Source organism: Leptidea sinapis, chromosome 10 (genome assembly GCF_905404315.1).
Source record: "Leptidea sinapis chromosome 10, ilLepSina1.1, whole genome shotgun sequence".
NCBI lineage: Eukaryota > Metazoa > Arthropoda > Insecta > Lepidoptera > Pieridae > Leptidea > Leptidea sinapis.
Genome location: NC_066274.1, coordinates 6,733,967 through 6,755,453, shown reverse-complemented (window position 1 = coordinate 6,755,453; position 21,487 = coordinate 6,733,967). Strand labels below are relative to the sequence as shown.

General features: G+C 35.8%; 1 protein-coding gene across 1 annotated transcript; it reads right to left on the bottom strand.

Moving 5' to 3' along the window:
- Nucleotides 1-3,036: 3,036 nt before the first annotated feature.
- LOC126966416 (uncharacterized) lies at nucleotides 3,037-6,027 on the bottom strand. Its single transcript, XM_050810442.1, has 3 exons — nucleotides 5,913-6,027; nucleotides 4,189-5,835; nucleotides 3,037-4,142 (listed from the first exon to the last, which is right to left on the bottom strand). The coding sequence occupies exon 2, from the start codon at nucleotides 5,529-5,531 to the stop codon at nucleotides 4,626-4,628; it is 906 nt and encodes a 301-aa protein (XP_050666399.1). The 5' UTR covers nucleotides 5,532-5,835; nucleotides 5,913-6,027; the 3' UTR covers nucleotides 3,037-4,142; nucleotides 4,189-4,625.
- Nucleotides 6,028-21,487: the final 15,460 nt, after the last annotated feature.

Here is a 21,487-nt window from a genome sequence, read left to right as displayed (position 1 = left end):
TTTAGTTGTCTACACTTCGAATTTTGTCTGGCCGATTATAATATATATTTATAGAATTAAGCCTCCGTTTCAATCCCACAGGGTAGAACCAAGTTGAACAGTGAGTAAATATTGCAATATAGAAATTCTGAGAGCTCTCATCTAAGAGATTACTTTCAACTACGAATATTAGAGCAACTGAATTATTAAACAGTTAGTTTTACATTTATAATTAATTTAGCTATAATAATAGGATACAGTATATCAATAAGTGTCGATTTGAAACAAGCAGTGCTAAACCATGTATGATTTTCATTAAACCGAGTGCCGGTTAGTAAGTTTGTCTGGGATATTTACTCACTTAGCCTGTTAATTGAGCCCTTGTGCGTATCTGTTCGTCTTCTTACTCCAACCGGCCCAGATTGTCTCCCAGAGTTCCTGTAGCATTTAGATAAGGCTGCTGGATGCCTTATCTAAATGCTACAGGAAACAGGTAAAAACGCTAGAGATCGAAAGATTAGAGCCAGTTGTTTGACCACACTCCTAATCTCTATAAGTACGTGTTCTGGCGTTTCCTCTGGCTCCTATGCACTCTCTGCATAGATGTCTATCACACCTATAGTAGATAGGTGCTTGATTAGGGGACAGTGGCCGGTGACAGCATATAATAATATTATATTAAACATATATATACCTGTGATACCAACATGATTTGTTAGTAATATATATATATATATATATATATATATATATATATATATATATATATTTCAGTTACTCCCATATACGTTCCAAAAGTTGATTGATTTGCGAGACAATATGTGCAAGTTTAAAATAAATTATAATTACAACTTTGCTCATAATATACAAAAATTAAGTTAATCTACAGACTTTTGGTAGTTATTTACTTAGGCATTTGTTCAACCTTTGAGCATGTAACGTTGTCGAACAATTTGATTATTGTGACGTCACACAGAGTCCGCTTTAACACGTCTCGCCTGCCACGTTAGTGTACTGGAGCGGAAATTTGTAGTGTTGAAAATTTATAAAAATACTGGCTTAAAAATAACAAAGCGAATTGTTTTAAGTTGTTTGTGTACATATATAGGTATAGTATCTATTAGCATACATGTAGTATCAGATTTTCTTGTAGAGCAGCTTCAGGCCCATTGTTAAGAAAATAAGAAATAACTAACTTAATGTACATATATATAACCGAAAACACGTTGGTACGTGACGGACGAGGATTGAACCGGGGGATCTGTAGTGAGAGTCAACTTTATGAATTCTAACACTTCGATTTTCGATGCAGTTATATGGTTATGCTCATCAAATAGAATATTTTAATTAACGGTTAATTTGATGTGTGTTATCTCTGTACTTCCATAATTGGCCTATTTGCTCAGTGTCAGCTATTCGTTAAGTGTCGTTATACCTGAATTTGCGTCCTAAGTTAGCTTCCAATTAAGAGATAATATTTTTAAATTGTGGGTATAAAGTACATATAATGTAATTTTTCCTAATTAACATATAAATTTTAAATCGGTTTGAAATTTGTCAAGTTTTAAGAATTCTACCGTAAATTTACTAGTTTTTATATCATATAGAAATCTTTCGCTTTTGCAATAAGTTTTTTCAAAAATTTTGTTATTTTTATTATTATAATACTGCCACGGGCAGGCAGTGTTTGGGTTTGGTATAGTATTTGAAACAATTCCGCTATTTTAGTGACAGAGTAAATAAAAATTATCAATCACAACGAATAAATAATTAAGCTACAAAATTACAGTGAATGAAATGAAACAGTAAATTATTGAGAATTGATTAAAATAAAATGGATTAATTTATTGTTTAAATCAATTCTCAACGTTAATGTGACAGTTTAATTAGTTTTACAACACAATCAGTGACACATCACTTCACGTACTTACTAAAATCTGCTTATTTTGTTTATGGACAATGCTAGTAATTTGCCACCTGGGTTAAATTCAATGAAAAATAAAAGCGGCCAAGTGCGAGTCGGACTCGCCCACGAAGGGTTCCGTTGCAGTAAGTCACATAATATAAAAGTGATGGAAAAAAGTGCTAATGAGTTCTCATTATTTATACATATTTAAAAAAAGGTAATCTCGTTCAAACCAATTTTCGGTGGATGTTGGCATGGTAATGTACATCATATTTTTATCATATTTTATTTAGTTATATAATTCGCTTATTTTAGAAGTTACAAGGGGACACACACTCACATATTTTACCACTTTCGAATTCGCTCAGAATTTTTAGGATTTTAAAGAATCCTGAGCGGCACTACATTGTAATGGGCAGGGCGTATCAATTACCATCAGCTGAACGTCCTGCTCATAAAAAGGTGGGAGATTATAGAGATATAATTGTAATAGGGACAAGGGTTGGAATTTGTGATAAATAAAATTGTTCTTGTAGGTATATAAAACAAAGACGTTATACATTTCGTTGAGAAACATGAACTGGATCAATGTATAAGGATTTATTTCAGAGACATTTGCAATTCCGATTCGATTCGATCTTGAATTTTAAAGGTCTAAGTTTTACTCGAACCCGTTTCCTGAACCCCCCGGGATCTGGTTATTGTGGACTTCGAGCTAAGCCACGAGATCACTACTGCATGTTCATAGTAATAGAAGGAATAAATTACTAAATAAAAAAAACTTTGAAGTTGCAGTAACAGAGGGACAGGCCACAGAAATAAGAGATGCTGACTTACATAAGAATATTTAACATCTAGATGTAACATCTCATGCTAGACGCGAAAATACGGGAACTGAGTAACATCAACTACTTATATTAACATATTCTTGAAACAGTTTTGTAATTAAATTAAAAGAGATAACAAAATGTTGGCTCAAAGGACCACTCAGTGGGCAACAAGTTTCTTAAGCGATATTTATACTCTACATTGTTCTCATTCATAATTTGGTAAAGTTGTGTGGAAAAGGTTACTGTAACATAAATGACTTTCTTAATGATACCACAGTTTAGGAATGGAGCGGCAGCCCTCAGGCTATTAAATAATAAGTCTTATTGTACGATATTATATTGTAACCATATTTTTAGGAAAAACTAGAAGCCCGCTTTCTTGCACGTTCTTCTCAGATCTGAGGGATACTTACGCGATTGGGTGGTAATTTTTGACTTTAAATAAGTGATATCACATCTTATTTCAAATTAAAATATTTGAATTTTGGATTAATGAGTTCTAACTGTGAAAATATCTTTACTTACTTAGCTCCACTGATATTTTGCGTCCCAGCTGCCCTGAGCATTGTGGTATTAAGCCCATCAATATAAAAAGATCATATGATTTGACTACAGATTTATATATATTTTATTCAGTTAATATTTTGAAATACTGGTCGACCGATCTCAGGTCTGCTCTGTGATCGGCTCCATTGCTTGGTATTGCGGAGAAACGTCACTTAGTTGTATGTCTTCTACCGCCCTTATCGCCCGAAAGGAAATAAATAATATTGGTCTGACTTTCAATGCTGAGCATTTTAGGTACTGAATTCTGGGTGTTTCTAGGCGACAAGAAAATGCAGAATAAATACAGTATCAAATGAAAGCTTTGCTCGCAGTTAACTTGAGATATAGTTAAATCATATAGTAATATGAAAAGATTTTTCTCTAACAAATAACAAGTAACTTATTTTGCGGTTTCTTCATATAGTAGTCAGAATTGTAAGCGTAGCGATTATAGCGTTGCGTTAAAGCAGGTGTACGCACCAATTTCTACGAGCTACGTAATATGTAGTACTCTACGAATTACGTAGCGCGTAGTAATTGGTTCAGTATTTCAGTCCCAATACCATTAGTTATGTGCTCAAAGGTGTTACGATACTCAATACCTGCCCTAAATACGTGCTGCACGTGTTTTCTAATAACCTTTTTCGGATTTTTCCTTTAATTTTGTTGTGAGACGATGTACTCGCCGCATTATGTGTTTCCAGGTCAAACATATCTGTATACTGTAGCTATAGCTTCTGATTCTGACCGCTGTTTATCTTTTAATGTTTTAATTGAGTCCCTAAAATAAGGAACAATCAATAACTTAATGTACATATGCATCCGATAACCAAAAACATATTGGTGCGTAAAAAAATATGCTCTTCCTGTCTAACCTTAACCTAAATTTAAGTTATCTATCTTTAACTCAAAATCTTCTTCTTTAACATGTTCGTTGAAATTTATTTTGTGTTCTCTAGTAATGTTATTCTTGTCTTGTATATTTTTCAAAACCTCTTTAATTTTTTTTGTTTCAATATTAAATTGATTTTGTGTTATTGTTAAGTCTTCATTTTGAATAAGTTTAAACATTTTTATTATGTCTAATCCAATCAAAAAATCATAATTAAAGTTTTGTTCATCGATTATGTAAACATCAACATTTTTTTCTAGTTCAAAAATTTTTATTTTCAAATTCATCAAACCACTTGTCTTTTTAACACCATTAATTGTTACTAAATTAGCTTTATTCAAAATGTGTCCTTTTCCTTTTAATTTTAGCAATTTTGAATTAATCAAAGAAACATTTGAACCTGAATCATAAACTCCAGTAATTTGTAATTTATCATTTATTAGTAGTTTGACATTTATTAATGGTGTTACTATTAGTTTTTTTGATCGGTTTCATTTAACTCAGCTTCAATCACCGAATTGTTTACATGTTTGATAAATTTTTTCTTTAACTTATCATCCTCTTTTGTTCTAAACCAACATGTAGTTTCAGCGTGGTACCGAGTGCCTTTATTTAAGTGTTCACAAATCTTGCATGGGTATTTATGTTCATTTTTAGTATTAATTTTAGGATATTCATATCTTTTCTTATTCAATAAAACTCTTTTATTTACCATATGTTCATACTTGCTCACTTCATTGAACAGATCCACCGTGTCTTGCAACACTTCCCTATCAATCCTATTAACTATAAATTCTGGTAAACCCGCTGCAATAAGATCCACCAAAGTACCTGTGTCAATTGTTCTTCTCATTTCCAGTAAAAGTTTTTCTTTCCTCATAGCGTAATCCAATAATGAACCTTCTTTGTATTTAAATAATAATGCATATGTGACTGGGTTCCATTCCTTGTTTGCGAATGTCTCACAGAATTTGTTTTTCCATGTCAACCATTCCGAGTTCATGGTTAATTTTATGATCATTGAACTACACCAATCTACACAACTTTTATCCAAAAATAACCTGAATATTTCAATTTTTTTTTCATCTGTTGTCACATCAAACCGCATGCATTCTTTTTCAAACAATTCAATCCATTGGTTTGCATTGGAATGTTTACTTGTGAATTTATCAATCACAAACTTTTCTGCAATATGTTTTAAGCTCTGATTTTTACTCGCCTGTGTACTTTCTACTAGCTTTTCAAACAATTTTTCTAATGTACCTGTTTCTGTTTTCTGAGTAGCAAGTGTTTCTTGGCTGATTTCTTCTAGATATAGATCCCCAAATTGTAAATTACCATCCTCATCTATGTAGGTCTTTTCGAGTTCTTTTGTCATTGTTATATTCTTCTTGACTGGTACCTTTTTTTTAAACTATTTTTTACTTTGATATACGCAGGTGTTTTCACAATTTCTTTATGAAGACTGGCTGACTGTAACTCTTCCGGTATTTTATATACTTTATTATCCATCGTGGCTATTGAGGTTATAGAAGTAATGTTTGATTTTCCATCACTTCCAGGCAACAGTGTAAATTCAAAACGTAGTTTCTCCATTTCCAATCGACTTTTACAAACAAAAATGTCATTTTATAATGATAGTTTTTAGGATCGGCCAATCAATAAAACGATAATGTGTTGCTCTGAAATAATAAAAGATTTATTATGCTTTATAGTTTTTAACACACTTAATTTATGACATCACCATATTAAAACAAACCTGAAATAATAAAAGAAACGACATTAAAGTTTATTCTTTAAATACGCCAACTCCCTATTAATTAATATTGATAGTTTCAACTTTCTATTCTAATCTTTTCTATTTTACCTCTAACCTCCAAGTTTGTAAAATGTGATAAAACTTTAAAACATAGATTAGACACAAGTCACTGACATTGACAACACATTCATATATGCTTTGACATTCCTTTAGACACTGTGGTAAAATTCATATTAAAGGTAATTAAGAAAATAGGAATGTGTTTTCTTTACATATATTATTTTATAAATAAATTATTTTTAGTTCTTTAATTTTTTTCTCTAAATGATTCTTTAGGACCTATGTTATAATAAACATGAATAGCCCTCCTCTGAAGCATTGAATACTAACATATTATAATACATTTTATTAAAAAATTTATAAGAAAAACATTGAAAAAATATGTTGTGGTTTTATTCACAGTGAAATTGCATTTTTTGTATTTGCAAGGAGATTTCTAATTTACAGAAATAAAACTGAAAACAATATTTTCTGAACGATGCGAGACTCGAACCCGCGACCTCTCGCGTTAGCTGTAAAGTAGATCCTGTAGATAAAGCCACTGACTGAGAGTTGAACAAAGCGTACAAGATTTTTTACACGATACTTCACTCGAACGGTTGGCAAGAGTTGGAAAGAGCGCTCGCACGGAACGCGAGTGGTCGCGTCGAGCCCCACATCGTTCATAAAAGTTTGTTTTCAATTTTATTTGTGTAATTAATCCCAGAAGTGAGGGTTATCACTTTAAAAATATAATATATTGCTTAGATTTCTTATTTTATTTTAATAAATCTTAGTTGATATGTGATGGGGTTGGTTGACATGACATGCATAAAATCAACGGCAACATCTGTTTGTAATAACTACTTTTCTTTCTTGTTACCTAACACATATATAGTAACCCGTGGACATTGTCGTTGGTTATGCACTTAGTACTACTTATGTTATTTCTTCCTCTAATGTAATCATCTAGTGTGTAATTGTTTGGTGTCCCAAATAAAATAGTATAAAATAAAATGAAATTGTAAAAATTACATATGATGTGATAATGTTTATAGAAATATATTCTCACGTAAATATTTTATATTTCATTCAACACTCCAGTTGAAAACTTATTAATGCCGTTTCCCGTTGAATCACGTAGTGCCACAAGCATGAAGAGCTTTATATTATTTTAAATGTTGCATTCCTCGAATGAGTTCGTCATGTTTAGTAATAATATTGAAAAGTAGCTTAATTTTAATTGATCTAGAGCACTCGCAACATACTCTGAAAGATTAACATATTTTAATATACTAACTCTGAAACAACGTAGGGACATATTGGATTTACTTTTCTTATACAAAAGTATTAACAACATTTATGACAACTCCTTTCTTATGTCTATGTTTAATTTTAGAGAGCCTAGACGCCCACGTAAACCTGTGAACTTATTTGAAAAACCTTCTCGCAGAACTATTTTGGGGATCAATTCGTACTTCTGTTGCTTCTGTCAAGGGATAAGTTTGGCTGATATAAAGAGGTAATGTTGCCAGCTTCATGCACATCCTACAATATACAACTATATTATTATGCTGTGTATGTATTATTCCACAATATTTTCTTAATTTATAAAATACAACATGCCTTTCAATCTATATTCATTAATAATTCTAAATATTATATTATTTATTATTATAAAAAAGAGCAAATTCAACTTCTCGCAGCTAGGTGCTGCTATAGTTGTGTAAAGCGATTATAATTAGAAAGTTCCTTTGACGAGGGCGAATAGCTGTTTTACAGTTCACTGCGCTACATTATATGAAGCTTGATATAAATATTACCAACGTTCTATTTAATAATAGACTACCGTATGCCCAATGGTTTTACCTACTAACGAGGTAAGATTTAATACACGATGCAATTTCTTTTTTAATGGGCTGATGCTATCATTTTGGGATTGTATATTTCGTAATGATTAATGATTTTCTTTTTAATAATCTACGTTTGTGTTTGAATAAAATTAATTAACAGTCGGTGGCTTGTTTGGACAGGATCTCGGCTAGACAGGTACCACAGCGTGACCTATTGTGGTGTCAAGTGTGCAAGCACTATAAGTGTTTCAATTTGAAGGGTATGGTGATATTATCTACTACATTGTAATGGGCAGGGCATATCAATTACCATCAGATGAACATCCTACTCGTCTCATCCTTTATTGTCATAAAAAAGAAGTATTAAATAATTAAGCCATCGCATAAGCCATAAAATAATATATTGTATACTATTTAATCTGATAAATATATTATATTGATAGAATCTTCTTAAGATTTATTTATTATTATATTCCATCGTATCGCTAATTTAATCTTCTAGAAAATAAACAAAACATGAAATCGAAACATTCCAAGTGAGTAAGTGCATGAAGTAATATAGAACGAACAAAACTTTAACATAAGAACATTAGCAGACATCTCTAGTACGTGTCACAAGCGAACTTGACTTTACGGCCGTTCCCTATATTAAGTCTTACTTGAGATAAAAATCGTAAGTTTCATTGACTTTTCTGTCCCAATAAACTTATCGGTAACTCACCTTGTCCGTACACGCTTTCTGTCAATGGGACGACGTATAGCTTACTAGCGATAGAAGTTTGTATGGAAATTTCAAATCACGCGTCCCAATATAAGGCGATAAGAATGACTTATCGGCTATATTGGGTCAGCTTCAGATTATTGACTGCTAATTACTGACTGTAGAAGATAGTAATTTATCTCTATCTGTAGATAATATGTTGGGAACGGCCGTATATAAAGCACATATAAATGCACTTAAGTATAAAATGAGATGTACACTGCAAAGTTTTATGAATATTGGAGTCTGTGTCAACTTTGTGTGTGAGAGGGCATGAGACTTCACTACGAACACTAACTTTGCAGTATCTGTACTAAAACTACACTAAGGAGCAATAAAATACAAGGATAAGTGGAGACAAAAGGATAAAGTTTAATAAGGAATGGATTCTCAGAAAAATAGCCGAAGAAGGTAATATAAAAGGTGGCTGATGATATGAAACATATTGATAAATATTATAAGTTTATGGTGAGATGCATTTGAATACCAAAAATTACATGCTTAGAGATTATTAACACTCTCAATGCCACGTGGTTCGCGGGCCGCCCACAAATATTCAAATTCAGCAAGCTATCACTAATTTTGTATGTTTTCATTGGCAAGACATGTGCTCCGCGCGCATCCCACAGATAGCGCGTCAATTTTGGTGTCAAAAATTCATGTTGGTACTCTCGTAAGCTTAAAATGTCAGGCAATGCGTGTAATTTGGTAGGTTGGCCGCCGGCCGCCCTTGTTCTCTGGAGATATCAAGTTACGCCACCCCAACAAGAAGAAGCGTTCGCTGGTTTCAGATAACATTTGATTAGCAATAGAATTGTTACTCTCAACAGCTGTATAAGACTCATTTAAGCGTTTGAACAGCAAAAAGTATATTGTTACGCATTTCAGAGAAAGCACATGTCGTCAAATATTAGGAATTACCGCCAGATCGAATCCATATTCCATTACCTAATGTACAAATACTTTAGTAAATCAACACTGAGTTAACATAGGCTGACTTGTATTTATTGATTGCTTTATTGCTAAATACATCTGCATCATAAAAATAAAGATGCTAGACTGTCAGATGATGAAAAGAAGCTAGACTGACAATGCGAAAATACCCATCACAACCCATTGTTTGTGGCCAATGCTATGGTGAAATTCATAAATAAATCAAAAGAAATGGATATTGTCATTATTATTATCATTGTTATAATTTCATTTTCATTTCTGTGTTTTTTACCCCTATTGTTTCTCATTAGATATTTGGTATCGATTTACATGCGAGTTTTTACTACTTTAATTGAACTTTATATAATAGTGATTTTAGTCCGATTTTGGTATTTTTTTATTAATTAGAAGATTTTTTATTTAAAAATTCAATGGTATGAAAGTCAAGTCCTTATCTAACAAGCTACACTTTGTAAATTTGTTTGAAATTGTTGGATCGCAGAAGACCACGTTGCCTGCAGAAAAAGGTTTCGCAGTGTCCTGCCCGCAGCCCATATACTACAGAAGTTTAAGAAAATCGGGCTTGGCATGTTGTAATACTACTTAATGTGGGCGATGCGAAGTCCCAATGGTCTGCAATTATAGAATTATCTTATATATATATATATATTATGTGACATAGAGAGTGTTATACTTTATGTAGTTTTATAGGTTTTCTCATCAGCCGGAACACGTCCACTCCTGGACAAAGGCCTCCCCCAAAGACATCCACGATGATTGGTCCTGAGCTACGCTCATCCAATGTATGCCGACGCGACGACCTTAACCAGATCGTCAGTCCATCTTGTGGGTCGTCACCAACACTGCGTCTTCCGATACGTTACCTTACTGCCCCACCAGCCATCTGTCCGTCCAACTATGCACCCTGCCCGCTGCCACTTCAGATCTGGGTTTAATAAATGTAAATTAATGCATTTTAGCTCAATAATAAATATTTTACTTGTCGTACACGTTGTGTGAAACTGTTACATATGCACATGACGTTATTTTCAACATATAAAACCACAGGACGGATTTCAAAATGAATTTTGTTTGTGTTCCATTTTTTCTTAAATCAAAAGGGAAATTTATTGTTCCACCTACGTGTTAGACAAACATAATCTGCACAAAAAATAATTTCTATAGAGATTTTCTTTTAGCGCTGTGTTTGTGAAGTTTATAAACTGTAATTAAATTAGTTTAAGAGCTTCAGTTGAGTTGGAATAGAGTTTTGTCTTATTTTAATACCGAAAAAAATAATGCGTTTAAATAAACCTTGGATATATCTGTTTTCAATTTTCATAAAAATTTTGAGTGACATTACAACTGAGCTAGTCAGCTTTGACATAAGATGTTAAGTCTCATTTGCCCAGTAATTTCACTAGCTACGGCGCCCTTCAGACCGTAACGCAGTAATGCTTACACATTACTGCTTTACGGCAAAAATATTAACCGTTGTGGTACCCGTAATCTAGCCGGCATCTTCTGCAAAGAAGCCTCCCAATGGCAGTATTTGACTATTATATTATAAATAATTAAAATTTATGCTTATATCAAGTTTGATCTGTGGAACTGGATAATGCCTGTTTTCTGTAACCTGAGAGATAAACTATATGTACAATATATCTAATGATATAATTTTTTAGTAAAGTTTCTTATTTATTAAGTGGACAAACTTTGAGTTTGTGTGTTAATAAGGAGCGTGCAGGCTTTTAAATATATCATTAAGTATTATTATATTTATTTATTTTTTTCAAACAAAACAAATCTCATAACCATATTTACAATACTGTGACTACATAAAATTAAAACTATCATTACTTGGTAGGGTACCAAGAAAACTGGCAGCATTTCCGCGTTGGATAGCTATGCTGATCCGTTGACCGAAATAGCTGCCAGCGCTAGGATTTCCAGTAGCCATATTGAGGCGTGTAAATATTATTTTGAACATTCTCCGGCTCTAGGCCTCACGGGCCAAGTATCTTGACACCAATTATTATATCATATTATATGCGAGGTGTTCGAGGAATCTAAATGCATTAAATAACAAGTGAAATAATTAATGCCTAAGGTTATCCACTAACACATACATGGAATTTTGATATATCAATGTGTACCACATTACTGGCTAGTAGGGCTGTCACAGGATTTTTTTTTATGAAAATAAGGGACAAGATGAGCAGGACTTTCAGCTGATGGTAATTGATACGCCCGACCCATTACTAGGCAGTGCCACTCAGGTTTCTTGAAAAACCCAAAAATTCTGAGCGGCATTACAAATCCCTACCTGAATATTACACTTTGTATTGTAACCAAACGAACGACTAGCGTACATTTAAATTACTCGAGCCATTATGAGAATTTTTTGAAGCGTGGAGAAACCTTAACTACGTACGGGAAAACGGTCTCAGTTAAAACATAACTTTATCTATCCTATTTTTTATCATTATTTTTTATTATTTAAATTAGCCACATCGATCTTTGACAGATCCAACTAAGCAAGCAAATCTCTGAGCCAGATTGAAAGGGGCTTAAAAATTTCCACTTTAATTATTATCACGCGTCGTTCATAAATTTTGGTTACAAATTTAATTTCTATTCTCAAAATATGTTTGTTAAGATTTATGCAAACATCAGATATATCAATGCAAATAATTTTACAAATACAGAATACCGGCGTGAAGTAGCGGCCTAGTGCCGCTATGTTTCGCATAGGTTAGTTTCGAGGACCGGTGGCCATTCCCCCCCCCCCAACAAAATATGAGAGCGGTATTGAAAGAGAAACTACCCCAGGAGGGTAGAGGTATCTTGTAGAGCCGGAAAATCCCTCCCCGAGCATTCGCGCTCGGGCTGCCCCTCGTATTCTGGGGAGGGCACAGTACCGCGTATGTCACAGGACAAACAGGGCAGCAACACCACGGCACCCCGCTCCACGCTTAACGTGGACTTTTGTAACATCCGGGGAATTCACTCCAACTTAAACGCCGTCCACCACCACCTTGAGACAGCGCAGTTGGCCTTGTGTTTCCTTACGGAGACGCAGATATCTCGACCTAGCGATACGTCATATTTAACGTACCCCGGGTACAAAATTGAGCATAATTTCATGCCTCATGCCGGGGTATGTGTGTACGTTAGAGAGGATATCTACTGTCGCCGTCTCGGCAATTTTGTGGGTAGGGACCTGTCTACTCTCTGGCTCCGCCTAGATTTAGAGGACCGCGTCCGCATCTATGCGTGTGTCTACTGGTCCCATAGTGGTAACGCAGAAACGGATCACCTCATGGGCTGCGTTCAAGCGGCATTTGATGACGTGCTTGCTCAGATCCCTTCCGCTGAAATCGTAGTATTGGGTGATTTCAACGGGCACAATGCCGAATGGCTTGGATAACGTTCTACAGACTACGCAGGGCGATCTGTGCATAATTTTGCATTGGCGTATGGTCTGTCCCAATTGGTTGAGTCACCAACGCGGTTCCCGGATGTGGATAGCCACATGCCATCCTTATTGGATCTTCTGCTGACTACACATCCCGATGGTTACCAGGTCTCTGTCGACGCCCCTCTTGGAACGTTCGACCATTGTCTGGTCACCAGCGACCCGCCGCGTTTGGCACTACAAGTCAGCAGATTGGGATAGGATGCGTTCCTTTTTTGAATCCTACCCTTGGAGCAGGGTTTGTTTCCCTTCAGATTATCCTAGTGCCTGCGCCGTTGCAGTTGCCGATGTGATACTACAGGGCATGGATATTTTTATACCAAGCTCTGTAGTACCGATCGGTGGCAGATCACAGCCCTGGTTCGATGCGTCAGTTAAAGCAGCATCTGACTGCAAAAAACAGGCGTATCGAAATGGATTGCGGCGCTGGGCACAAAGGATCCGAACTGCATAGTTCTAAAGAGGAAATACAACCGTGCTTCCAGATTTTTTAAGCGGCTAATCGCCCGTGCAAAGTCAAAACACGTCGTCAAAATCGGCGAGCAGCTTTCCAGTTACCAGACCGGAACACGCAAGTTCTGGTCGTTGTCGAAAGCTGCTCTTGGTAACTTCAGCTTGCCGTCCATGCCGCCGTTGCACATGAGGAATGACACCCTGGCCCATACGGCAAAAGAGAAAGCCGATCTTCTGTGCGCTCTTTTCACCTCCAACTCGACTCTTGACGACAACGGAAAAACACCGCCGACCATCCCGCGGTGTCAGAGCTCTATGCCTGAAGTACAGTTCAGACAGAAAACTGTTAGGCGAGCTTTGTTTTCGTTGGACGTCAGGAAGTCGAGCGGGCCGGATGGCATTTCTCCAATCGTGCTTAGAACGTGTGCCCCTGAGTTGACGCCGGTGCTAACGCGTTTATTCCGGCACTCTTATTCTAAAGGCGTAGTCCCTGACTCATGGAAATCAGCCCTTGTCCATCCGATCCAAAAAAAGGAGACAGTTCGGATCCGACAAACTACAGGCCTATTGCTATTACCTTCCTGCTCTCCAAAATCATGGAGAGCATAATTAGCTGGCAGCTCTTGGTATACCTAGAGGGTCACCAGTTGATCAACGACCGACAATACGGGTTTCGCCATGGTCGGTCGGCAGGAGATCTTCTGGTATACCTAACACATAGATGGGCTGCGGCTAATGAAAGCAAGGGGGAAGGCCTGGCAGTTAGCCTGGATATAGCGAAGGCCTTTGATCGTGTATGGCTCAAGGCGCTCCTCTCTAAATTTCCATCATTTGGGCTTCCCGAGAGCTTGTGCAAGTGGACCTCCAGCTTCCTCACTGGGCGCAGCACACAGGTCGTTGTCGACGGACATTGCTCGAACCCGAAGCCCGTGAATGCTGGAGTGCCCCAAGGCTGTGTGCTATCTCCTACGCTATTTCTTCTGCATATCAATGATAAGTTGGACACCTCCAACATTCATTACTATGCAGATGACAGCACTGGTGATGCCGTATACACGGGCCATGCACGTCTCTCTCGGGAAATCGTCGACCAGTGCCGGGAGAAACTTGTGTCTTCTATCGAGTCCTCTCTTGAGAAGGTCGCGGAATGGGGTAAATTGAACCTTGTCCAATTTAACCCCCAGAAGACTCAAGTTTGCGCGTTTACCACTAAAAAAACCCCATTTGTCGCATCACCGCTCTTTGACAATACTTCCCTAAAAGCCTCGCCTAGTATCGGAATACTGGGTCTCGAAATCTCGAGCGATTGCCAATTCCGTGGCCATCTGGAGGGCAAAGCCAAATTGGCTTCAAAGAAACTGGGCGTCATTAATAGAGCACGGCAATACTTCAAGCCGGCCCACATTCTAGCGTTGTACAAAGCGCAGGTCCGGCCACACATGGAGTATTGCTGTCATCTCTGGTCTGGCGCACCCCAGTATCAGCTCGATCCATTTGACGGCGTGCAACGTAGAGCAGCGCGAATTGTCGGGGACCCAGTACTCTGTGAACGGCTGGATCACTTGGCGTTGCGTAGAGACGTCGCTTCATTGTGTGTCTTCTACCGCATTTATCACGGGGAGTGTTCCGAAGAGCTGTTTTACCTAATTCCTGCCACCGAATTCCACCTTCGCACGACACGCCACAAGTTAGGATATCATCCTCACCATCTGGATGTGTGGCGGTCCTGCACAGTGCGGTTTACAACGAGCTTTCTTCCACGTACTACAAAGCTTTGGAATGAACTTCCTTGTGCGGTGTTTCCGGGACGATACGACATGGGTACCTTCAAAAAAAGCGCGTACACCTTCCTTAAAGGCCGGCAACGCTCCTGTGATTCCTCTGGTGTTGCAAGAGAGTATGGGCGGCAGTGATCACTTAACAACAGGTGACCCGTACGCTCGTTTGTCCTACTATAGCATATACCATAAAAAAAAAAAGCAGTCCTTGCTTATTCCAAAGCTCAGGTCAGTTAGATCCATAGTGCCTTGCTAGAAAAGTATTGCACGCTCCCGGCCACGAAGTCTTACAACTAAGCGAGAATAAACAGAATGTCAGACCGACGCATGGACACTTATACTTTTACGTTCTAACCATAGATATAATTAGATACTCATGACAATACCAACTCGTTACAAATGTTTTTACATTCGTATAGATGTCAAGAGATGCGTTGCGGACCTTGAATCAAAATAAAAAATTTATTGATTTTACTTTTTTAGTAAATACAATTTGAAGGACTGCCCTTCAATTTCGAGAACCTGCGCGAAAGAAAACCGCTCTTTCACCGGATAAGAATGCTCGCATAGTTAGCAAAACCTTAAATACCTTAATACCTTAATAAATTATAAAGCTGCAGTGTTTGTTTGTTTGTTTGTTTGAACGCGCTAATCTCTGGTACTACTGGTCCGATTTGAATGATTCTTTCAGTGTTGGGTAGTCCATTTATCGAGGAAGGCTATAGGCTATGTTTTTTTTCAAAATTAGGGATCCGTAATAAAATTTCTATTTTGTAACACAAGGTGTAAAATCGAAAACCTATTTTTCCGTGCGCTGCAAAAACTATTGACAATAGAACAAAATGATATACAGGCTATAATTACTTACTTATTATTACTTATAAAACTATCGCGTGAATTATACTTTATATAGCAAAACAACGTTTGCCGGGTCAGCTAGTACCTTAATAAACTTCAATTTCAATTTTCAATTTATTGCAATTCCATAATAATAGTCCTTAAATATAACATTCGATGTTAATACTATAATTATTATACAAGGCAGTATATTATGGATACCCAGTTTGGGTGTCGCAATTTGGTCTGAACAGCAGACCGTAGTAGGGAGACCCATATTTTAATTTATTTTAGTTTGGCTCGTTTAAAAAATCATTTACGGCATAGTAACATTTTTCTAATAAAAAGTTTTTCAGTGTTTTAATAAATTCATTTTCATCATTTATGCTTCGAATTTTGTTTGGCAGATTATTATATATTTTTATAGACATTACATAAGGACTCGGTGTATGTAGTACTAAATTTGATTTTAGGTTTAATTTATTTATATATCTTTCGAGATATCGACGGGGCTTATTTTCTTTCTTTGTGTAATTGTGTAGATTATTTTTAACAAATTTGCATATTTCGAAGATGTATATGGAGGGTAGGGTTAGAATATTTAATTTTTTGATATGGGGTAGACATGAGTCTGTTATTTTTATGTTGGCCAGTATTCGTATGCAATTTTTTTGTAATATAAATTGATCCTGGGCATTTGTGCTGTTTCCCCAGAGAATAACTCCGTACCTCAAAAATGCGTAGCCATAAGCATAATACGCGGCTAGTGCGGTTTTTAAGTTGGTAGTTCTTTTTAGTTCTCTGAGTCCACATATAAATTTCGATAATTTTGTTTTTGTTTTTTCGATATGGCCTTTCCAATTTAAATTACTGTCGATTTCAATGCCTAAAAATGTTAATTTCTCGGCGCATTCGATGTCCGTGTTTTTAAAATTATATTGAATATTTAATGGTTCCCTTTGGTACGGTCGAAAATGGATTATTTTTGTTTTATTATAGTTTAATTCTAATTTATGGTCATTCATCCAGTCAGTAATGTCATTTAATAGTCGAGTGATTTTATCATTAAAATTATAATATTTTGTTAAAGGAAGTAATAAAGAAATGTCATCAGCAAATAATATACAATGTTCGTCAAAAATTTTCGGCATGTCATTTATATAAATTAAAAACAAAATACACCCAAGGACACTTCCTTGGGGTATTGAGTTAGTCATGGTTGTCATGTCCGATCTGATGTAGCTTACTAGCCCTGTTTTATGGTCACAATTTTCTACGTCGACGTATTGTTCGCGGTTTTCTAAATACGATTTAAACCATTCGTGTGGTGTGCCTCGTATACCTATGCCGTATAGTTTATTTAATAATATGTCATCCCTATTGCATATTTTTTGTCATTTAGGATGTTATATACCTCTTGAATGTATTTATAAACTGCTAATGTCGTACTGCGATTTTTTCGAAAGCCGTATCGCCTTTCGTCAAATATTTTATACTTTTCACAGAACAAATTTAGTTGTCGATATATAGCGGTTTCAAAAATTTTTGATGCTGCAGGGAGTAAAGCTATGGGACGATAATTTCTTGGGTCCGTTTTTACCTCCTTTTTCTTATAAACTGGCCTTACAATGCATTTTTTAAGGAGTTCTTGGAACACGCCATCAGTGAAAGATTGGTTAATAAGGAGGTATAATGGTAGTGTGAGCTCTTTTGCACATTTTCTTAGTAACGAGGGCGGCACTTCGTCAATTCCGCAGCTGTTTTTATTTTTTAGCGAGCGTATAATATCGTATATTTCGCGCGGCTCCACTAGGCGCAGGAACATACTATTTTCGACCGGGTTGTATACTGGACGACCCGCGGTCGACTGATCAGTCGAGTGACCGGCGCATGCGGCCCCTCCAACGGAAGTAAAGTAAGTATTGAATGCATTTGCTATCTACTTTGGTTTCGACGTTAGTTTATTGTGGATATTTAATGTGATGTTTGATCGGGGTTTTATTTTATTTTTATTTGTACTGTCTCTTACTATTTGCCACATGGATTTTGTGATGTTGTTTGACCGCGCCATTCTCCTAATATTATCGATTTTTTTGGATTGTATAACTGCTTGTTTCAGTAATTTATTGTATTTTTTATAGTCCTCTTTAAGTTTAAATTTATTTATTTTTATTTTTAGAATGTACAACGAGAATATTTAGCAATCTTTTATTTTTACACGAGACTTTTATACCTTTTGTTAAGTAGGTTTTCTTTTTCGTATTTATCTTGATTTTTTTTGAAGGTATACACCGATTTAGGAGATTTGTGATTATTGTATGAAATAATTCATAGTTTTCATTCATTGTTTTTTTTTATTGGTAATATTTTATTCCAATCGATTTTAACTAACTCTGATTTAAAGAGGTTTATGTTATTTTCGTTGTAGATTCATTTACTTATTATTATTTTATTTGTTTCGTTATGTTTTAGCCCTTTTTTTATAGATTGTTCCCTTATGATCTGAAAACCCGTAGTCGTGTACATAAATTTGGTGTTCATCTTTGAAGTTCGTAAATATGAGGTCTAAGCTGGTTGAGCTAGTTTTTGTAACCCTAGTTGGTTCGTTAATATGTTGAAGAAAGTTATATTCGAACATTAGGTTAATTAAAGTGTTTGATTTATTTGAATTTTTCATAATATTTATGTTAAAGTCACCACCAAGTATGATTCAACCTGTAATTTGTGAATTGCTTGATTTATTTCACTTTGGATTGTCATTCTAATTTCAGTAAGGATGGCTTATTTGTTGCTTTCTAGTTTTGCGTCAAGTAATTGGCTGAGTTGCTTTAGAGTGCAGGGTTCGGAGTCCGTTGTAGTGTTACCTATTCCATTTTTTTCTGGTGTTTTATATATAAGCTCGCTGGCCTGAAACGTATCGCCGGGGACGCTGCGGTTTTGCGGTAGGGTCTCGTCTATAGAAATGTTCGTGTCATTTGTTAGGGACGACTCTGTTTGGCTACGTATTGGAGTGTTATCATTTCTATTACGTCGTGAAATTCGCGTGCAGTGTGTGCATCGCCAGTTTCGCTTTGAATCAGCCGGTAAGGCGGCATAGCAGGTCTTTGTTATGTTTACACATTCTAGATGAAAGTTTCCTTTGCAACTACACCATTTTAAAACATTTTTAATTTCTGTAATTTGTTTTCCACAGTGTCTACAGTCCATCCTTTTTTCTTTTGAGCTAATTTCCGTTAGGTATATGTTTGAATAGATGACGCGTAACCGGTTATGAATCACTGCGCTTGCATACGTTTATTAGTTAAGACAAGCATGCAGTTCGTATAAGAACATCAGTGTGAGCGGAACAGACGTATACGCGGTCATTGGCCTCGGACTCAGTGCGACCTTGGCCGAGTAGATCAGCTGTTTAGGTTACGTATCACTATTTCAACGAACGTTTTAAAATTTTGTTAGTTAACACTATTTATCATCCTTAACTTGGTATATACCACTATTTACATTTATCTTTCACTTCTCACTACACTTAAGCACGTTTTTTTCTTCAGTTTTTTACTTTAATAGTAACTTTTAGATTTTAAAACACAGGATCGTTACGAATCAGCTGTTAGTCGTTTCGCGCGGGACGGGTCTATCCATATCCATAACTTATATTAAGCATAATAATGAAAAATTGTTTCATAATTTACGATGCAATTGAAGGAAAATTTATATTTACGTGTCTCGCACTAAATTTTTAAGCAATATAACCCACACGAAAAACATTAACACTTGTTATCGTCTCAAGAATGTGCGACCACTATGACTATGAACTAAGATAATTTATAGTTTTTCGAACGATTTATCTAACAGGAAAATGGTTAACGTACGAAATTTAGTTTATTCTGTTCAAAAATCAAATTAAAGCAAGCGAAATTAAATTATTTATTTATATCTACTATACTATGATTGGTACAAAATTTTAATGATTAGTAGAATGCTAGATATCATTTACGTTTTACGTCACAGTTGAGCAGGCTATCAACTGTAAAGTGGATCCTGTAGATGAAGCCACAACCTGAGACTTGAACAAAACATACAAGATTTTATCAACGATACGTCACACGAACGGTTGGTTCAGTTGGAAAGAGCGCTTGCACGAAACGCGAAATGATACTGGTTCGAGTCCCGCATCGTTCATAAAATGTTGTATTCAGTTTTATTTGTGTAATAATTTATCCCAGAAGTGAGGGTTTTCACTTTAAAACATAACAAATCAACTAAGAATATTATTTCAAACTGTGGTAAGGTAACTACTATACATAAGTAACAATTTCGTTACTATCTTCGTAACTATCACCATCGGCCTGAAAAACTGTCTGTCAGTATCGCCCCGATCGTGACCCGACCGGCTCATAAATACGTCTCTTACGACTTTGTAATCCTTTATTACGAACTTCTATTACACTCTCACGACATTAGTGCCAAACCCTAAAGGTACGGACAGACGTGCTCATTACTAGCACAAAAGCATGCTTTTATTGAGCATGTGCTCATTAGTCGCACGTGTGTACTGTAATGAGCAAACTTATTTAGAGCGTGCTTAAAAATCAAACGACGTTTAATTTTCGAGAATGCTACCCGAGGCGCGGGTAGAAGGGGGCGTGCTCCGAGCGCGTCTGAACAGGTTTGCTTATTAGCATGCTATTATCGATTTGATCTCGATCGGCGGCGGGCGACTATGATTATTTTATTGAGTTCTGTATGGATATCACTGTCAATATTTCTTTGTACATCCATTTTGTCCAAGAGCCTGGTGCCAAATAGCAGCACGTCTGTCCAGTACGTTTGCTTTGAGCATGCTTTTTTATGAGTATGCTTAAGCAAGCATGCTTATTGCTAGCAAATGTGAACAGTTGCATGAGCGTGCTCACTTTAAGCATACTTAAAAGCACGCTTTTTTTGAGCACGTCTGTCCGTACCTTAACAAAGATTATTAGATATGATCCCATCATGTAAGTAATAAAGAGGTCGTTACTCAAGCCAAATTGACTATATTTCGTTTAAGCACCTTATTTTCAGTTGATTTTTTATATTGAAGTTAAAAAGAGACTCCCAATAAAAGAAAATAAAAAGATTTTAAAAATATTATACACAAACACGAATTTATAAGCTGAAAATGTAAAGAAAATCATCTGACTTCACTTAGCCTTTCTCCTATTTTATATATTATTTTCAGCAAACACTTTAATTTGATTCGGATATCAAGGGAAATTAAGGAAAATATCATATTATAATGTATAATACAAAAATGCAACAACAAAAAATTTTAAAAGTATCAATTTAAATCTCATTTTTATCAATATTAAGACAAGAAATAACGGTCCAACTTTAAAAACGCGATATTGTGTCAATATTTTTGAGATTATTTATTTCCACTAAAATGCCTTAAAGGCAAAAATAAT

Bases quoted from the DNA above. Each gene is read 5' to 3' on its own strand.
- LOC126966416 (XM_050810442.1), bottom strand. From the start codon at position 5,531: ATGACAAAAGAACTCGAAAAGACCTACATAGATGAGGATGGTAATTTA.